This window comes from Colletotrichum tamarilloi, assembly GCF_030869305.1.
Source record: "Colletotrichum tamarilloi strain Tom-12 chromosome Unknown Scaffold_31.1, whole genome shotgun sequence".
Classification (NCBI taxonomy): Eukaryota; Fungi; Ascomycota; class Sordariomycetes; order Glomerellales; family Glomerellaceae; genus Colletotrichum; species Colletotrichum tamarilloi.
In genome coordinates, this window is record NW_026849414.1 from 1 (window position 1) to 15,437 (window position 15,437).

General features: G+C 50.9%; 5 protein-coding genes across 5 annotated transcripts; 2 read left to right on the top strand and 3 right to left on the bottom strand.

Annotated features, from left to right (window-relative positions):
* Positions 1-1,760: 1,760 nt before the first annotated feature.
* On the top strand, positions 1,761-2,978 carry CTAM01_08617 (uncharacterized protein; the record flags this gene model as incomplete). Its single annotated transcript, XM_060524637.1, has 2 exons — positions 1,761-2,127; positions 2,185-2,978. The coding sequence occupies 2 exons, from the start codon at positions 1,761-1,763 to the stop codon at positions 2,976-2,978; spliced, it is 1,161 nt and encodes a 386-aa protein (XP_060380584.1).
* A 478-nt stretch (positions 2,979-3,456) lies between these two features.
* CTAM01_08618 (uncharacterized protein) lies at positions 3,457-5,617 on the bottom strand (the record flags this gene model as incomplete). Its single annotated transcript, XM_060524638.1, has 9 exons — positions 3,457-4,106; positions 4,161-4,350; positions 4,424-4,678; positions 4,733-4,853; positions 4,913-4,985; positions 5,044-5,164; positions 5,237-5,371; positions 5,427-5,476; positions 5,527-5,617. 9 exons carry the CDS (start codon positions 5,615-5,617, stop codon positions 3,457-3,459), a joined length of 1,686 nt encoding a protein of 561 aa, XP_060380585.1.
* A 2,045-nt stretch (positions 5,618-7,662) lies between these two features.
* On the bottom strand, positions 7,663-9,138 carry CTAM01_08619 (uncharacterized protein; the record flags this gene model as incomplete). The annotated part of the gene is made up of 1 exon (XM_060524639.1): positions 7,663-9,138. One exon carries the CDS (start codon positions 9,136-9,138, stop codon positions 7,663-7,665), a length of 1,476 nt encoding a protein of 491 aa, XP_060380586.1.
* Positions 9,139-10,937: 1,799 nt separating this feature from the next.
* Positions 10,938-11,479, top strand: CTAM01_08620 (uncharacterized protein; the record flags this gene model as incomplete). Its single annotated transcript, XM_060524640.1, has 3 exons — positions 10,938-10,998; positions 11,180-11,238; positions 11,327-11,479. Coding segments are annotated over 3 exons (273 nt in total), but the record flags the coding sequence as incomplete, so codon positions are not given.
* A 789-nt stretch (positions 11,480-12,268) lies between these two features.
* CTAM01_08621 (efflux pump) lies at positions 12,269-14,474 on the bottom strand (the record flags this gene model as incomplete). Its single annotated transcript, XM_060524641.1, has 8 exons — positions 12,269-12,493; positions 12,634-13,370; positions 13,440-13,484; positions 13,550-13,576; positions 13,627-13,650; positions 13,713-13,887; positions 13,945-14,073; positions 14,127-14,474. 8 exons carry the CDS (start codon positions 14,472-14,474, stop codon positions 12,269-12,271), a joined length of 1,710 nt encoding a protein of 569 aa, XP_060380588.1.
* Between the last annotated feature and the right edge of the window lie 963 nt (positions 14,475-15,437).

Here is a 15,437-nt window from a genome sequence, read left to right on the forward strand (position 1 = left end):
CGATCCCAATACGAAGTTCGCGAACATCAGGGATATCCATCGGGCTCAAATCGAAGCGGGTGAAAAGGAGGTTATCACGGCTGAATCCAGCGACTCTGAATGCCCTAGTGAGGCTGGCAGCTGTATTGTAGTGGGTGTGGTTGAGGATCAATAGTTAATAGTAATGAGGAGGTTGGGTTGTGATCCCATCGTTTTTGTGGTGCCAGAAACAGGGGGGTGCCAGGAAGTGGGTATGTTGACTTATCGTAATGCCGGATCCTGAAAGCCTTGGCCTTCTATTCCGCTTCCTTAACTTGAGCGTGCCAAGTAGCCAAGAGTCTGGAGACCCCGAAGAAATCAGGGTGAATCCGACGGCAACATTGACTGTGTTGGGAACTGGAATGCTTGCTGTTAGTGTTTTTGCTGGCAAATGTGCAGCTGGTCTATCCGACCCCCCGCAACCCGTGCTGAGCCACTTAAGACTTTGCTGCGTGTTAAAACACCGCAATCTACAACCACGGTACCACCTGCGTCAAACATAGACCTCGGCTGGCCTTTCTAAAAGAAATTCTACCTGTGGTCCGGGCACAGAAGCCTCTTCGATGCAAGGCATCTTTTTCGCATATGGAATAAGCTCATTGGGCAGATAGTTTGAACCCCATTGATGTTCACAGTTTAACGTGACGGATGTTAAAGGCATCAGGGGGGTTGTTAGGGGAAAACAACCCGAAGACGGGAAGCCCATGCTGCATCGAAGTCTATTTTTACAGCGTCAGTTAAACAACACGCCAGCTTTGATTGGACAATGGCTTTGTGTGGACGCGCCTCGACGGCGGCTTTGGTCCAAGGGCGGGGAGAATTTGCTTCGGCATGTGGGAGGACGGCTCCGTCGACGGACCAGGACAACGCAGAAAAGGAGGCTTAAACGGCGGCCCCGACTCCACTGTCTCCCGAAAGCTTGCGCGTAGGGCCACGTCCGGATGCTTAGACTGAGCAGACCGGGGACCCTCCGGTCACTGAGTGACTGAGGAACCGGGATGAAAGGGAGAGAAAAATTAGACTATGTGGAGATGAGCCCGGGGCCGATTTGTTATGCACACGACGTCACTGGCCACTACACCCAAACGGTAGAGATTAAGCCCCTGCCAAGGCGTTGGACCTAGAAGCAATTGACGATGTGAGCATGGCCTTTGCTCCAGAGAGAGTAAGGGGCAAAGGGGGCAACGTACTCGTAGTCGTCGTCCACACACACTACCATCCCACCTACCGCTGCACCGGTCATACTACCGAGGCTGCTATGACCCCACAGAAGAAGATGTTGACGTTGGCTGGGCCTGACATTGGGCTACCGGGGTGGCTTTACACTACGCTAACTCCGTAGCCGCAACGGGCAGCCCACGCAATCGAAAGCCTTCCGGGGCCACCGTCTACGTCTCCCGAGTCAACGAGGCTTGGTACGGCGATGGCGATATGACTTGAGCTCCACAGCTTGTACTCATGCGACGAACTGCCATCATGGCTATGGCACTGACGCGGTTCGTGGGGGAGGAGGGAGGTTGACGTTGACCGTAGATCAGAATGTCATGTCGTCGAGTATAATAACCCAAGGTCGAAGCCACCGAGAAACCAGAAAGAAGCTCTTCACCAGCATCACATTCACTCTTCACCAATATACCTTTCGCTTTCACTTCCAACAATACCCTCTTGTTCACTTCGACAAATCGTATAAACACCTTCTTTAACAAAGCTTTCCATCCTCAGCTCTCACAACAACCACCACAATGCGTTTCTCAACCGTCGCTTCCGGCCTCGCCCTCCTCTCCGGCGCCGTTGCCCACCCCGGCCACGACCTCACCGAGGAGATTGCCGAGCGCCGCGCTTTCTTGAGCACCATCAAGCGCTCCAACCTTGCCCACTGCGCCGATAAGCTCGCCGCTCGCGGTGTCACCGCCCGCAACGTCGCCCGCCGCTCCGCTCAGCTTAACCAGGCCCGCCAGAAGCGCAACATCAAGCGCGATGCTGACACCGTCCTCGCCGAGAGCCACAACTCTACCGACCTCGGTTACACCCTTAACACCGACGCCGCCACTCTCTTCTCCGGCAACAACTCTTGCGTCTTGACCCCTGAGGTTACCCAGGGCCCTTACTGTAAGTCATCTCCCTTGAAGCCTACATCTCTTACCAGCCACTAATGATCCCTTGCAGACGTCTCTGGTGAGTATGTCCGCCGCAACATTATCGAGGAGCAGGAGGGTGTCGACATCGTCCTTGACTACCAGGTCATCGATGTTGACACTTGCGAGCCCGTTCCCAACGTCTACCTTGAGATGTGGCACTGCAACTCCACTGGTGTCTACTCCGGCATCGTCGCCTCCGGCAACGGTGACTCTTCCGACGAGACCAACATCGACAAGACCTGGCTCCGCGGTATCCAGGAGACCGACTCCGACGGTGTCGCCCAGTTCGAGTCTATCTTCCCCGGTCACTACACCTCCCGTGCCACCCACATCCACTTGATGGTCCACCAGAATGCTACTCTCTACTCCAACAACACCCTCGGCAACGTTATTACCGCCTCCCACGTCGGCCAGACCTTCTTCGACCAGGACCTCATCTCTGCCGTCGAGGCCTTCGCCCCCTACAACACCAACACCCAGGAGCTCACCACCAACGCTGACGACTCTATCCTGAGCGAGGAGGCTGCCACCGATGGCGTCGACCCCGTCATGGAGTACACCCTTCTCGGCGACAGCATCACTGACGGTCTCTTCGCTTGGATGGCTTTCGGTATCAACACTACTCAGGCCCAGACCATCACCCCTGCTGCTTCTCTCTATGCTGAGGGTGGTGTCGCCAACTCCAACTCTGGCGGCGGTGCCGGCGGTGCCGGTGGCTCTCCCCCTAACGGCACTGCTCCCGGCGGCGCTCCCGGTGCCTCTTCTTCTTCCGTTGCCACCACTTCCGCTGCCGCCTCTACTGATGCCGCTTCCTCTTGCTAAGCGTATCATTACCTGCTTGCAAAATTTGATCGATCGAGTCGCGAACATGCATAAGTAAGCGTTGCGCTGCAATTGCCCATAGAGATTTTCTCGGGGCATTGGTTGTCTTGGAAATTGCATATAGAAACGGCGTTGTTGTTTAGCTCCTGTATATCCCAAAACATCTTTGTACATTCATACCAATCAAACCATTTCATTGCTGGTAAACAGATTCCATTGCCTCTCACTGTGACATCGCCATTCATTTGGACATCTTCTGGGCTCTCTTTAAGCAGTCTTACAAGTTTGCCCCTTAACCTTGACCAAGATCTACCTACTCCAGATACCGTTGCCTCAAAGTGCCTAGATATTCTCAACCGTAACTTTTACTAGACAAGCACAATGGAGCAAAGATAGTTTGACAAGTGTTCATTTGGCTCTTGATCATCTGTGCTACACTGATACTATAGGGCTTCTCTTGAGCACTGCATCAATTCACTCAAGCGGTAGGTGTGGGCAAACAGGAGCAGGCCGAGCTCACACGTGAGATGACATTGGTCGGGCATGCCTCAGCGGCATAAGTAGGCACCACTGTAACATCGGCGATGACAGTCTTTGTAAACTCGCCACAGAACTTTTGGCTTTCCTCCAATCGACCCGGAACACTGGAGGCTCTGAGAGCACGGAGGCAGTTGTCTGCATTGCACGTCTTAGGCTTGCAAGCCTCCTTCTTCGTCATCTTCACCAAGTACGCTCCGCGTTCAATTGTATTGACGAAGATGAAGCCCGACTTGAAGTAGGCGTAGGATGACCATGTACCAGAGAACTGGATAGCTCCTCCCCCTGGAAGGGAGTCATCCTCGGGGTAGATGTCAAAGTACGCAATCTCGCAGACGCTTTCTCCTGTGGGATCTTGGGGTACAGATGAGACGTCCCACACTCTGACACCGGCGCCGTAGTTGGATTGAACGAGAAGGTCGCCGACGACGTATTGGTTATGGTCGATTCCCTTCACGGTGTGCTTGAACAGACCGGTCTGTTTGGGAGAATCGAGGGATCTGATGTCCCAAATGTACGTGACGGGGTACCCGTCGGCGGCAGGTCCGGCCAGATCATCCTCATCGTACTCGTCATCCATGAAGAGCCACTCTGTTGGAAGGTCAGTCATGAATCTCTGTCAGCCCACTGTTCGAAGCGTCTCACCTTGCCAGTTCACGTCGTTGACCCAACCTTGGTGCGTGAATGTTGCGCCCTCGTAGCTCGTGCGGGAAATAATCTTGGAGTTCTTCTTGTCGGAAACGTCGTAGATAGTCAAGGTGTCCTCGTTGTAGCCATAGCAGATATCGCGGCCTTGATATTTGGCATCAGGACCTCTGTAGATGAGGCATTGCGCCTATGCTCAATCATATCAGCTTACATGAACATAGTTACTCGGAGGCTTTCAGCTGGGCAGGGGTTTGACATACGTCGTGGACATATCCGTCTTGGCCATCGCAGCCAAGGGCAACGGGATTGCTAGGGTCCTCAAGACTGAAGAAGTGCAGGCCACCCATGCAGCCCTCCGCACGAGGCTGAACACCGACAGCAACAGCGTACTTGGCCTCCTCATTGACGACAACGTTGTGACTGCGGCCCAGTGGAAGAGATTCGATGAAGTGGCCGGTCAAGTCATTCTCATTGGTGAACAGAATGGGTGCTTCGGTGGGATCGATATCCAAGAGCTAGCATGACAAGTTAACAATTATAGTCGCCGATATGATTGGGGGAAGCCTCACCTTCGTCATGTCAAAGATCTGTATACCATGGCCCTCAAGCTCAGAGCCGATGAGCATGTAGTTGTGATACGGGCGGATTTCATGCCAGTATGCTCTATTGCCGACGGGCGAGTACGTTGGCCTGAAAGCGTACAGATTTAGTCAAGTTATTCTTCCCTTTGCCCAAGTAGAAGGTCTCACAGGAATCCAAGGTTGAGCATCTTGCCCTCAGGCAGGATTTCGATAAATGCACATCCGTCAAACATGCCGCTGACTTTTACCAAAGAGTTAGCGAACTGATTGATTGATGTTTGGTCATCGATCTTCCTCACCAATGAACTCGCGACCAGTTTCAGGATCAGTCCATCCCCATGAAGAGCTTCCGCTCTTCCCACGGTAATCGGCATTTGGCGAGCCCAGTTCGGCGTGATTAATGAAGTCATAGAGATCCATCTAAATTAACAGATCGTCAATAAGACCGTCGCGCCAAAATGGCCCGTTAAAATTATCGTGAGATAAACCTACGTTTTTGCATCTAAAGTTGTGCAACGGGCTATCAGGAAGGGCCTCGGCATAGCCATCGACGCACTTGGTGTAGCCTAGCCTGGGCCATTGAGATGAGTTCATGAGGCCGACAGCTTCTTCAGCTTCCCAGTGTGCCTGGACCAGTGTTAGCTTCATGTTTGCGGTCGCCTCACATTGGCCGATTGATTACAATTTTCGCGGACATGAGTCTATCGTGGATGACACCAGAGTCATAGAGCTCTATATGGAGTCAGTAAGGCCATCGATACTATAAGATTCATGAGTCCTACCGGCAGCACGAGCCTCATCCTTGGGGAGCTCTCTTCCATGAACCACAACTGCCGTCAGAGCGATAGCTCCGATAACTGAAGTAGACAGCATGATGCTCAACCACAACTCGTCGTTACTATTGTGACTTGGATGCGGGTACGATGAGGCTCTTCGAAGGTTCAGGGTCAAGGATACTGAAAAATTACCCTAGAGGCCGGCCATTTCAGACCGATCATGGCGGATTCTGAATGCGACGTAGACTCATTATGTACTCGTTGAACTCCCAGCCCCGTGACATCACACATTGACCATAGGTTTCTCTCATGTTTCCCAAACAGGCAGGAAATGAACCTCTTGGCAGACAGCGGTGTTCGCAAGTCTCCAAAGACAGCGCCATTCAGACCACTGTTTATCTCCGTGTCCGAGTTGGCAACTCTTGACATGGAAAAAACCTCGTTTTTGTCAGGGTTGATACCCCGCCTTCCATCGGTCTAGAAGTAACGATCCAGTATGGATCTGGAAGGAGACAAGACATTTAGGTGGTCAAGCCAAGACGGCCAAGCTTTCTAGATAAGCACAAGTCTTCCCCACCGGAAACCGAATGTAACGCTGCGGGACATGTTGATGGAAATGGAAACCCCAATCGTTAACATCAAAATCAAATACCAAGATAGCGTGCAGGCAAAGATCTTTTTGAGGCTCAGCAATGCGCCAGGAAATGTTGATAGCTTTCACAACGCCATTGGATCTAAATCTTCATATGGCTGGTAGGGGTTCGGACTTGGAGACCTCAGACCTTCATTACAGCGACGACTTTTCTACTTCGATACTAGAATTCTAGTATTCTTGTGCTTATTATATCAATTATAAACCGATGATTGATAATGAATGTGTATTCTACGACACAAAAAGTGATGAGTTTCTGGTCTAGAACTGCGCAAGTGTCGTGGACCGATTGGACAGACCCAGTAGAGGACACAAGTTTCTCCCTACTCACACACTGAATTCGGAGCTCGCAGTACTTAGCAAGCAGTGCAGTTTACCTGGCGGTCATTAATCAAAGGCCATAATTTAGCACCAGGCAGCAAGCTACAGATGATCGGGCTACAAGTTGAGTCAGCTCTTTTCAAAAAACATCAAAGGTCATCATCTCCTCAGATCTAAGGTGACTCTTAATTGATATGTAACGTCCGAGTGCAGCTCATGGCTCGAAACTTAGGAAGAGATAAGAAATAAAACAACACTATGCTGCTAATCATTTTCTGATGACCTCATAGAGTAACCTCGCTGAATGGAATAGTGAGACGATAGTATTCCCAGAGAACCAGTGATCACATGGAATACAATTGAGAAGAATGTACGTATTATACACAAACCACGCTTAGAGATCATGTCTCTAGCGCGCCCGACGTTCCAAACCTTCTTACAAATAGTTTAATGAGATGGGTCAAAGTTCAGCTCACAGCCTATGTAGGTTTAATGAAAGAGTGCTAGAAAGCAGAACAAATCTAGTCTAGGCCCGGTTCTGGAAAGCTGGCCTTGAAATGCCAAGCCTAGTCTTCATTCCACAAATAGTTTCACATCCTCATTTTCTTAACAGATATCCTCTTTGACTTAAGTAAGTTCTATGGCGACCTCGTCAGGTCGCCACCAAATGTCGAGCGGGCGTCCGCGTCGCAAACGCTGTTGCAGATGGGGCATTCCAGTCTTTCTGGACCCTGAAAACCAGCACTCCAGATGCTGCTTCTTTTCTAGAAGCACTGGCCACATTCCATACCTACCACAGCGTTTCAGAGCTGATTTTGAGATGTCGCCCGAAGTCGAATGTGGAAGTTTGACTATGATGGGATGAAATCCCAAATGTTTGGGAAATTTCTAAATCTGATATCCAATGGTCAAGCAGCCTCGGACCAATACTACAACGGCTTTCCCCGAGAACATCACACATGATGGGATGATCATCAGCCCTGGGAGAGCGGCACTGAGGAGACAAAGTCCGAGACCGAGCTCAGCAAATGTGGATTTGAATCGAAATTCGTTAGTCAACGAAGCTAACTTTGCAGTCGTGAACGACTCATGTGGCTGTTCGCTTATTTGATTGATGTATCTTCAACTTTAGTTTCACAAAAGTGTGTACATCTGTCGTGCAGGCTCTGTCATAATTCGTCCGCAAGCCACCTAATCACACGGAGCGACTCCATTACGCCCTGGTGCCTCTGGCTTACTTCCCGCAGTGCATAGTCCCCCATCATAGCCATCGGAGAAAAGGCCCCTGACGCTTCCGAGCACCCGTCTATATCCTGGCTTATCCCATCTTGGAAGTCAAAGTTGTATGATGTAGCCGAAGTCGAGAATCCTTGACCTCGAGACTGGCTAACGGCAGGTGGTGTCATGGAAACGGAGTTGAAGCGGCATTCCGTAGATTTGTGTAGTCTCTTCATCATTCGAGACAACAAGAATACGACTGAGTTGACGTCCAAGTCAAAAGAGCTCACAACGTTAAATTTGTTGAGGTTCCCGTTGGGTGTGTTGCTGCCCAAAAATGGTTGTGCCAGGCTGAAGTCACTGCCGGGACTCGGGCCCTGGCTCTGCCGTGAACATTGAAGACGGCCCCTTAGAGCGCCGAGGAGTTCTTCGTAAGAATCCAGGAGAAGAAGATAATTTGTCATAAAAAGAGAGATAACGAGAGTCAGGTTTGGTGGTTGGTGTAGATGTTGTACTGGCTCTTTCGGAAGCTGTGGTACTACTTGTGTGGGGAAGCCGGAAGTGTCGGGTGCTCCGGTCCAGCAGGATGGCGGTGAAGTAGATCGTCGTCCTTCCACGCTCGGCCTCACTAGTGGCAAGCTTTCCACGACATCAATGAGAGTTTCTGTCGAGTGCACGGTCGTGTTGATCAGTGTCGTAAGCCCGTCTGCGTCCTGTGCTCTGGTGATGTGCCGTGAGAACAGCAGAGACTGAAGATCCATGAGCCGCTGTGCTGCCGACTCGGATGATCGTGAAGTTGCTTCTGGTGATGAAGGCATAGTATCGCCGGCAAAGGATTCGGCGTGACTGAATTCGGATGGGTGATCACATCCTGGAATCCAGCTATCTTCTGTGTTGGTGGGTAAAGAGCCAATCGTTGTTGGGGGTGTAAGTGGCAGGTCGTGAGGTTGTGCTACAAGACTTTCATCTTGATGGGCCAAGAACCCCAGCGTGTCCGTATCCATCCACTCCGTGGGCATCAGCTTCGTGTCATTGCTTTGTAGGAGTCCGAGTAAAGGGTCCTCGAAGTTGCCAGTCCAAGTTCCATCTTCCTCCGGATGGCTCGGTATAATTCCTATCCCATATTGTTGGAAGTCGCTCGCATCGTGGACGTTGGATGGAAGCACTTCGGGCGGGCTTGTGATTGTTTGAACAGTGGTGTTGCTCGACATTGTCGAGGATCGTCGGAATGTGGTTGAAGGGGTTGACTGCGCAGCTTCCGGGTTCAAGCGCTTCTTTGCCGGTCTTCCCATGCGCCGCGGAGGGCTATAGAAACAGTCGATCTGGAGTCGTTGACATCTTTCGCACTTGGCCGCTCCAGTTTCTCTAGAGCAACGGCTCTTGAGAGCACGGCAGCGATCGCAGGCACTTCTTTGAGAGAACAGCATGTTGGCAAAGCGTTCATGTAGATGCACGACAAGGTCGAAGGGACGAGTTCAACTCAGAAGCGCCAGGTGACAACGGCCGAAGTTTATATGACTTCGTTCCCGCGACTTGCGTACTACTCAAAATAAGTCAATTTTGCCAAGACACTCTCTTAGCCGCGCCAAGTTACCTGCGCCGTTCGACTCATGTCAGGGTTCTGTCGTCTTGCGCGGGGCGCGGGGGACACGTCAGATCTAGATGAGATGTCTCGGTTGAACCTACCCTCCCTCTTTGGGGACTAACCATCATGCGCATTGTCGATTTCTTATTTTAAGGTTTCAGGGAAACTTCCCACGTATGACATTGTCGATTCAGTACTTTGGTACCAGTATGGCTGTCAAGACTGCGAATTCGACTTGGCAGAGACATTGGCTTTACCGCAACTCTGGAAAAGGTGCCAATCATTCGATAAGTGGGTGGTGTGCAGGTTAACCTGCTGAGTGGGATCGCGTTCCCCTTAGCTCGACGTCAAAGTTCTGACGAGTTCCCAGGGCTCTGCAACCTCGGCGAATGCTATGCAAACTCTCTTTGGAATTGGGGTCCACCACCTCGCAGTGGTGTGTAACAAAGGTGGTGTGGCCCGGTGAGGCGTTCTAATCAGATCAGAAAAAGCTTCCTTTGATTGCCTGGTAATTACCGAACTTTCAACGCTCCTCGCGCCATCATGTCATGTTTTGTTACCTATCTCGCCAAAGGCACGGTGTATCATCAGTCAGGTGTTGTTTGGTGACAGCTTCATGGCTTCCCGTCTTCTAAAAACAACCCAGCGCCAAGGCCAAAGCCCCTCCTGTGGGGTCCCTATTTGGGGATCGACTTGGCCAAGAGATTGATAGTGGTTTGGTATAGGAAGAGGTGAAGACTGCATGTGTGTGCATAGCATACTCCGTACTTAGTCAACAAAAGACAGCGAGTCCAAAACGCCCGACCTATTTGGACGCCTCAACTATTCGTACGGTAGGTAGTCTTGGCGGGTTTGAGCTGCTCGAGTCGGCACCTTTGGCCTGTGTGCCCCGCCAAATTGTTGGCCCTGTCCTGTTGCGAGCAAGTAAAATAGGGTTTCTATTTACCCGACTGTCATATTCCCATTAATGCCAGGGATGGTTACCCATGACTGGGCCCAGCCTTGAGCCCGGCGAGCCGCCGAACGTGCTCGACGGCTGCTAGTGTCCGCGGGCGCGGGCAGCGGGCTTCTCCTGCCGCTTGATCGGCGCTTGCAGCACGTGAATCTTTGTCTGTAGGCTGTGGCTAGAATAAGTGACGTTGAAGCATGGCTGGGGCTCTTGGCGGCGAGAGTAAAATAGATTGCTCAAGAAACAACCAAGTGTTCCCCCCTTGGCATTAGGAAAGGGAAACGCGCCTGAGGTAACCTTGAGGGGTTGGCGTTTATCTGTACGGAGTACGAATCCATGATCAAGCTCTCTCCCATCGGGAAACAGCCGTAATGTTGCGTTGCGTTGCGTTCAGTGTGTATCCGTATACACACTGACAATGGTGGATTCCGCTTGCGGACTTGTGAAATAGTACTCATTGCGAATTCGGTCTCGGGCATATCGAAAGCGGCAAAAGCCAGCATCAGAATCTGTGGGACGACAAGATGAACTCGCAGATCGCGCGAACTCTATCATTGGACTCTCTCGTTTTCGCCAGCGAAGTGTGAACCTGTGAAGCACGGTCCAGTGCTTCCAATCTCACGCTGCGGGCGTGCCGTTGCTCCTTGAGTCAAGCCCAGCGATGTTGTGTCCTTGACTGAAGTTGACCAGCGAGACGGCCCGAGCGCATTGGGCAGCCCAATTTTACCTTTACTCCCGCGGGACACCTCTCAGGTTTGTTTCAGCTTGCCTTGCGGTACCATTTCTAACTAAGTATGGACTTGGGTACGACCGATGAGGCCTAGGAACGAGTCGTTAGGGGTCCCTTTTCAAGGGTAACCACTATTAAAGGGGCCTCTCAACGGGGTTACATATGGCCGCATCGTACAAGCCATGCTATGCTTGAATTTTGTAGCTCCTCCTATCCCCGATGGATATGCGTGCTATGGCAGAATGCTGTGCGCCAGCGTATCCGTATACCAGATGAGCTCATTGGGTAGCCGTAGCCATGCGTATCATCGAAATACTGTATTCGCACCTGATTGCTGTCAAGATAGGATAGAATGATGGACTAGGCTCGCAACAGCCACGTTACTTTGAGTACATGCGCGACGTCTCCGGACAACCCGAGGTTCAGAGCTCCGGTAGCGCAAGACGGCGGCACCGTGAGCGATCTGCAATCAATCATGTTATACCCTCGCAAGATGTGGGCTAGGCGTAGCTTAGCTTTACCTAGACACTTTGACCAGTCTACACGGAATCAGACACTTGATTAAACGCCCTGTTTTTCTGCCATGGCACACGCTCGCTAAATGTTGAATCTCTATCGCTGTTCGTCGCATGATTCGGAAGCATCTGCGAAACCCGAGCCCTTTTAGTCTCGCAAGCTTCGTCCTTTCGTCTTTAATTGACGCGTCAGTCATAATTCGGGTGGTTCCTTCAGGTGAACTCAGATACTTCGGACCGGAGAACGCCGTCATATTGTTCCCTATTGCGAAGCTTGTGATTCTTTCAGTCGCCACGGGGTGGACGACTGAAGCCTCATTTTCTCTCCTCAGGACCAGCAACATCCCGTCGGCTTCGAGTGCGAGTGATCCATTAGGCTCAACTCTAAACCCAAGGATTCTTGATGAGCAAGCGGGCCGCTATCGAACCACTTCAACCCCGTCGGAACGATTAATCAAGCGACGTATTTTCGTATAGGTAAGTAGTCCGTAGTCATTATCTCGATACTACTAACGTGTATGGTCAACTTTCAAGACCTCTGCACTCTTTTCTAAGCAAGGAACTTTTGATAGAACTTGGTAACGGCGCTCAACACTAGCAAGGACCACCATAAGAATGTCCAATCTTAGAAACGTCAGTGCCCATGAGCCTGAGCCTCGGGCTCTCGGCAGTTATCCACGGGCTCGAGTCATTCTCTCTTTTCCTCACCTGCTGACTGCCTATTTCTTTTTTGGCCGAATGTCTTTCCACCCCATACCCCACGCGAAGCAGAATGATGCTATAGCCAGACCGAGGGATGGATAAACTCCTTGTCGATACTCGATACACATGCCAAAAACACTCCTGGCAGTTTTTCCTCGGGCACGACTTTACGGAACCCGGTTGCCCCGGCCTCAAGAATTTTCGACGTATCGAGATTCGGCGCGAATTTAGGTAGGTCTTGCTTCAGTGCCCCTGTAAAAATGGCGTTACTTACTGCCAGGGCCACAGCTGAACCCATGAACTGAGAAAACGTAACAAATGATATTCCTACTGAAATCTGTTCCGGAGGTAAGTTCGCCCGAATAGCAATGCTTGGCTTAAAGTCATTCTGTTAGTCGGGCTTGCGGTCAGTGACCGCTGCATGTGGCAAGCGGGTCTCACCAGTTGTAAAACAATGCCTCGTCCACCACCCGTGATGATTTGATAACCAACCCACTGGGCCACCGAAGTCGTCGGTGTGAGTGACGTGAACAAGCCACTAGCAATAATCGTTGCCGCTGTGCCTGCGACAGCCCACGGCAGATAATACCCGAACTTACCGACTTGAAGGGTGACAAGGACGTTAGCTAAACTCAAATTACATATGGAATAATTCCATAGGCTTCCGTACCTAGCACGCCTCCGCCGTAGGCGAAAGCTAGCTGTGACAAGATGCTTGGCAAAACGTTGATCCCGCTCTGGACCGGCGTGGCGCCTTGTACTGCCTGGAAGTATGTAGAGCGGGAGCAGGTAGATCTGGATCATCGCCGAGCCAACAAAGGTGAAGTTTGTAGCGGCTGCGGACCAGACGGGCCTCCTACCGGCCATTGATGATGGGATGAGCCCGTCATCTCCTTTTCGATAGTTCCAGGCCAAGAATGTTACGAGAGCCACAGCAGAGCCGCAGAACAATCCTATCATCGTGGGGCTGTTAAAAGCATATTCGTTCCCACCAAGCTCGAGGGCCGTGAGAAATGACACCGCAGCACCAGCGCATAACAAAAAGCCGGTAAAATCTAGATTCGTGTGCAATTTCGCAATGACCGCCATAGGACTCGGTTTCGGCACCTGATCGGGAATCTCGCACCATGCCAGAAACAGAAGGACGACGCCGCCAATCGGGAGGTTGATGTAGAATGCTATTTGAGTTTAGCAGGTACTCCGTAATACTTAGAGTCGTCTCAACTCGGATGAACTCCATATCTTACTCCAACGCCAATTGGCACAGTCGGTCAGTACTCCACCAAGAACAGCTATGTGTTAACGTTAGTATTTTTGGCGAGACTTTCTCCTTTCTAGGGTGGTTTTTTGCACGTACGACCGCAAACGCTGCCAGAGTTTGCAACTTTAGTTCGACGTTAGCTACTGCTCTGAGGGTCAATAGCCTATACGTACGTCCGATGACCAGTCCCATAAGAGCTATTAGACAACTTGAATTAGCCAAGCATTTGTCAGACAAAACTCGCAAGGATTGATCTAACCAGGTCTTTTCTCTAGAGGTACTGATCCGGCGATGATCGTCAGGCCACCACTCATCATGCCCGCACTTCCTATCCCCGCGATGACTCTGCCCATGATCAATATCAGGGACGAAGGCGTAGCCCCGCATACAAGAGATCCAATCTCGAACAAGACTAGGAAGACGAAAAAAGACCACTGCATGGATTAGATTGGATTTGGAAACATATTCGCTAAGAGCCGGGAAAGCCGCACCTTTGAGCTGAAGTAGCGGTAGATTTTACCTGTGAGCGGCTGGAAAGCGGCATTAGAAACGTGATGGGCACTGCCATACCAACCGATATCTTGCAAAGAGTGAAACTCGTCAGTTATCGCTGGAATAGCCTACAATGCTATTAGCAAATGACATGGTTCACTTATTTTCGGGGTGCTCTAACGGGAACAATGATATAACTGTCAAGGAACATCAACCAGGCAACAACAATTACACATGTGATGACAATCCAAAGCTTGGCACCTGATAAGTACTTTGGTATCGGTGTCACTGGTATATCATTGTTCGGACCTTTGCCCTTCTCTTGGTCGTTCTCCGTGCTTGGACCGGCCTCCTTTTCTGTGATCGTTGTTCCTGGACTATGTTTCTCGTTCTCGGCGACAGACGGGAACATCTCTGTGGACATGAGACTGAGGTCTATTGATAGCAGTTGTGTCTCCGTCATTGTCACAATGCTCCTTCTTCTTCGTGTGGATATGGGGACAGACTCGGGCTCTGTGTTCCGATCCATCTTGTGGCTATTCGAGGATGATTATTGGCAGGAATAGGGGCCTTCAATCGATGGGACTTTTTGTACGGAGTATCCCCTCTAAAATTGGGACTTGGACTTGGCAAAGAAAGCTTTTCACAATCTGCATCGCCCGGAATGGGACGCAACAACCGTAATATCCGACGGGAATGATTACCAGTTCCGAAAAAGCTCCATTTAAGAAGCTTCCTTCAAGGCTTACAGGCTGGCCAGTCGTAGTAAACACGGGGAATCCCCGACCGAATAAAGTTCATTTCATGGAAAAGATCCCTCGAAAGTAAGCACACAAGGCTTTGGACTGCGCTGTAGGGGGCATCTTTTTTGTCGCAGACAAGTCAAGCATAGACACTCACGACTCATGAGACGCATGGGTGATGCTGCTTGACATTTTCATCTGTGTTTAGGAGAAAGCTTATTGTCTTTAGCCAGCGAATCAGTCGCTGCCGCGGAGCACGCAGGCTTAGAAGTGGCCCAGGCTCAACATCAAGCTTCATTCTACTCCCTTCTCTCTTATTAGTGCTGCAACCTTGAGTCGGCCGAACAGACCCCCACAAGCCGGAGGTTCTTTTGGAGCATTACAATGGGTCACGGATCCGGAGAGACCTGAGAGACGGAGTAGCCCGGTGGCCGGGCTGCTCGCAACTAATTTGAGGGTCCCCGGGATATGACTAACACTTTAGATGCGTCCTGGGACCCAAGCTGTGCATGATGAGGTACAGAGAAACATGCCTCCAGTTTCCAGCCAATCAAGTCAACTTAAGTTGGCAAGCATCGTTGCGAATCTTGAACTGCACTCAACAGCAAATTTGTTCACCTGATAGCCTGGATGGTTGTAGAAAAGGTTGAGCGGTTTTCAAAAGTGCTGGAGAACAGGGAGTGTCGAACTGCCGAACATGGTTTGATACAATTGCTCGATTTTAGCCAAGACCTCCAAGCTTCCTACAC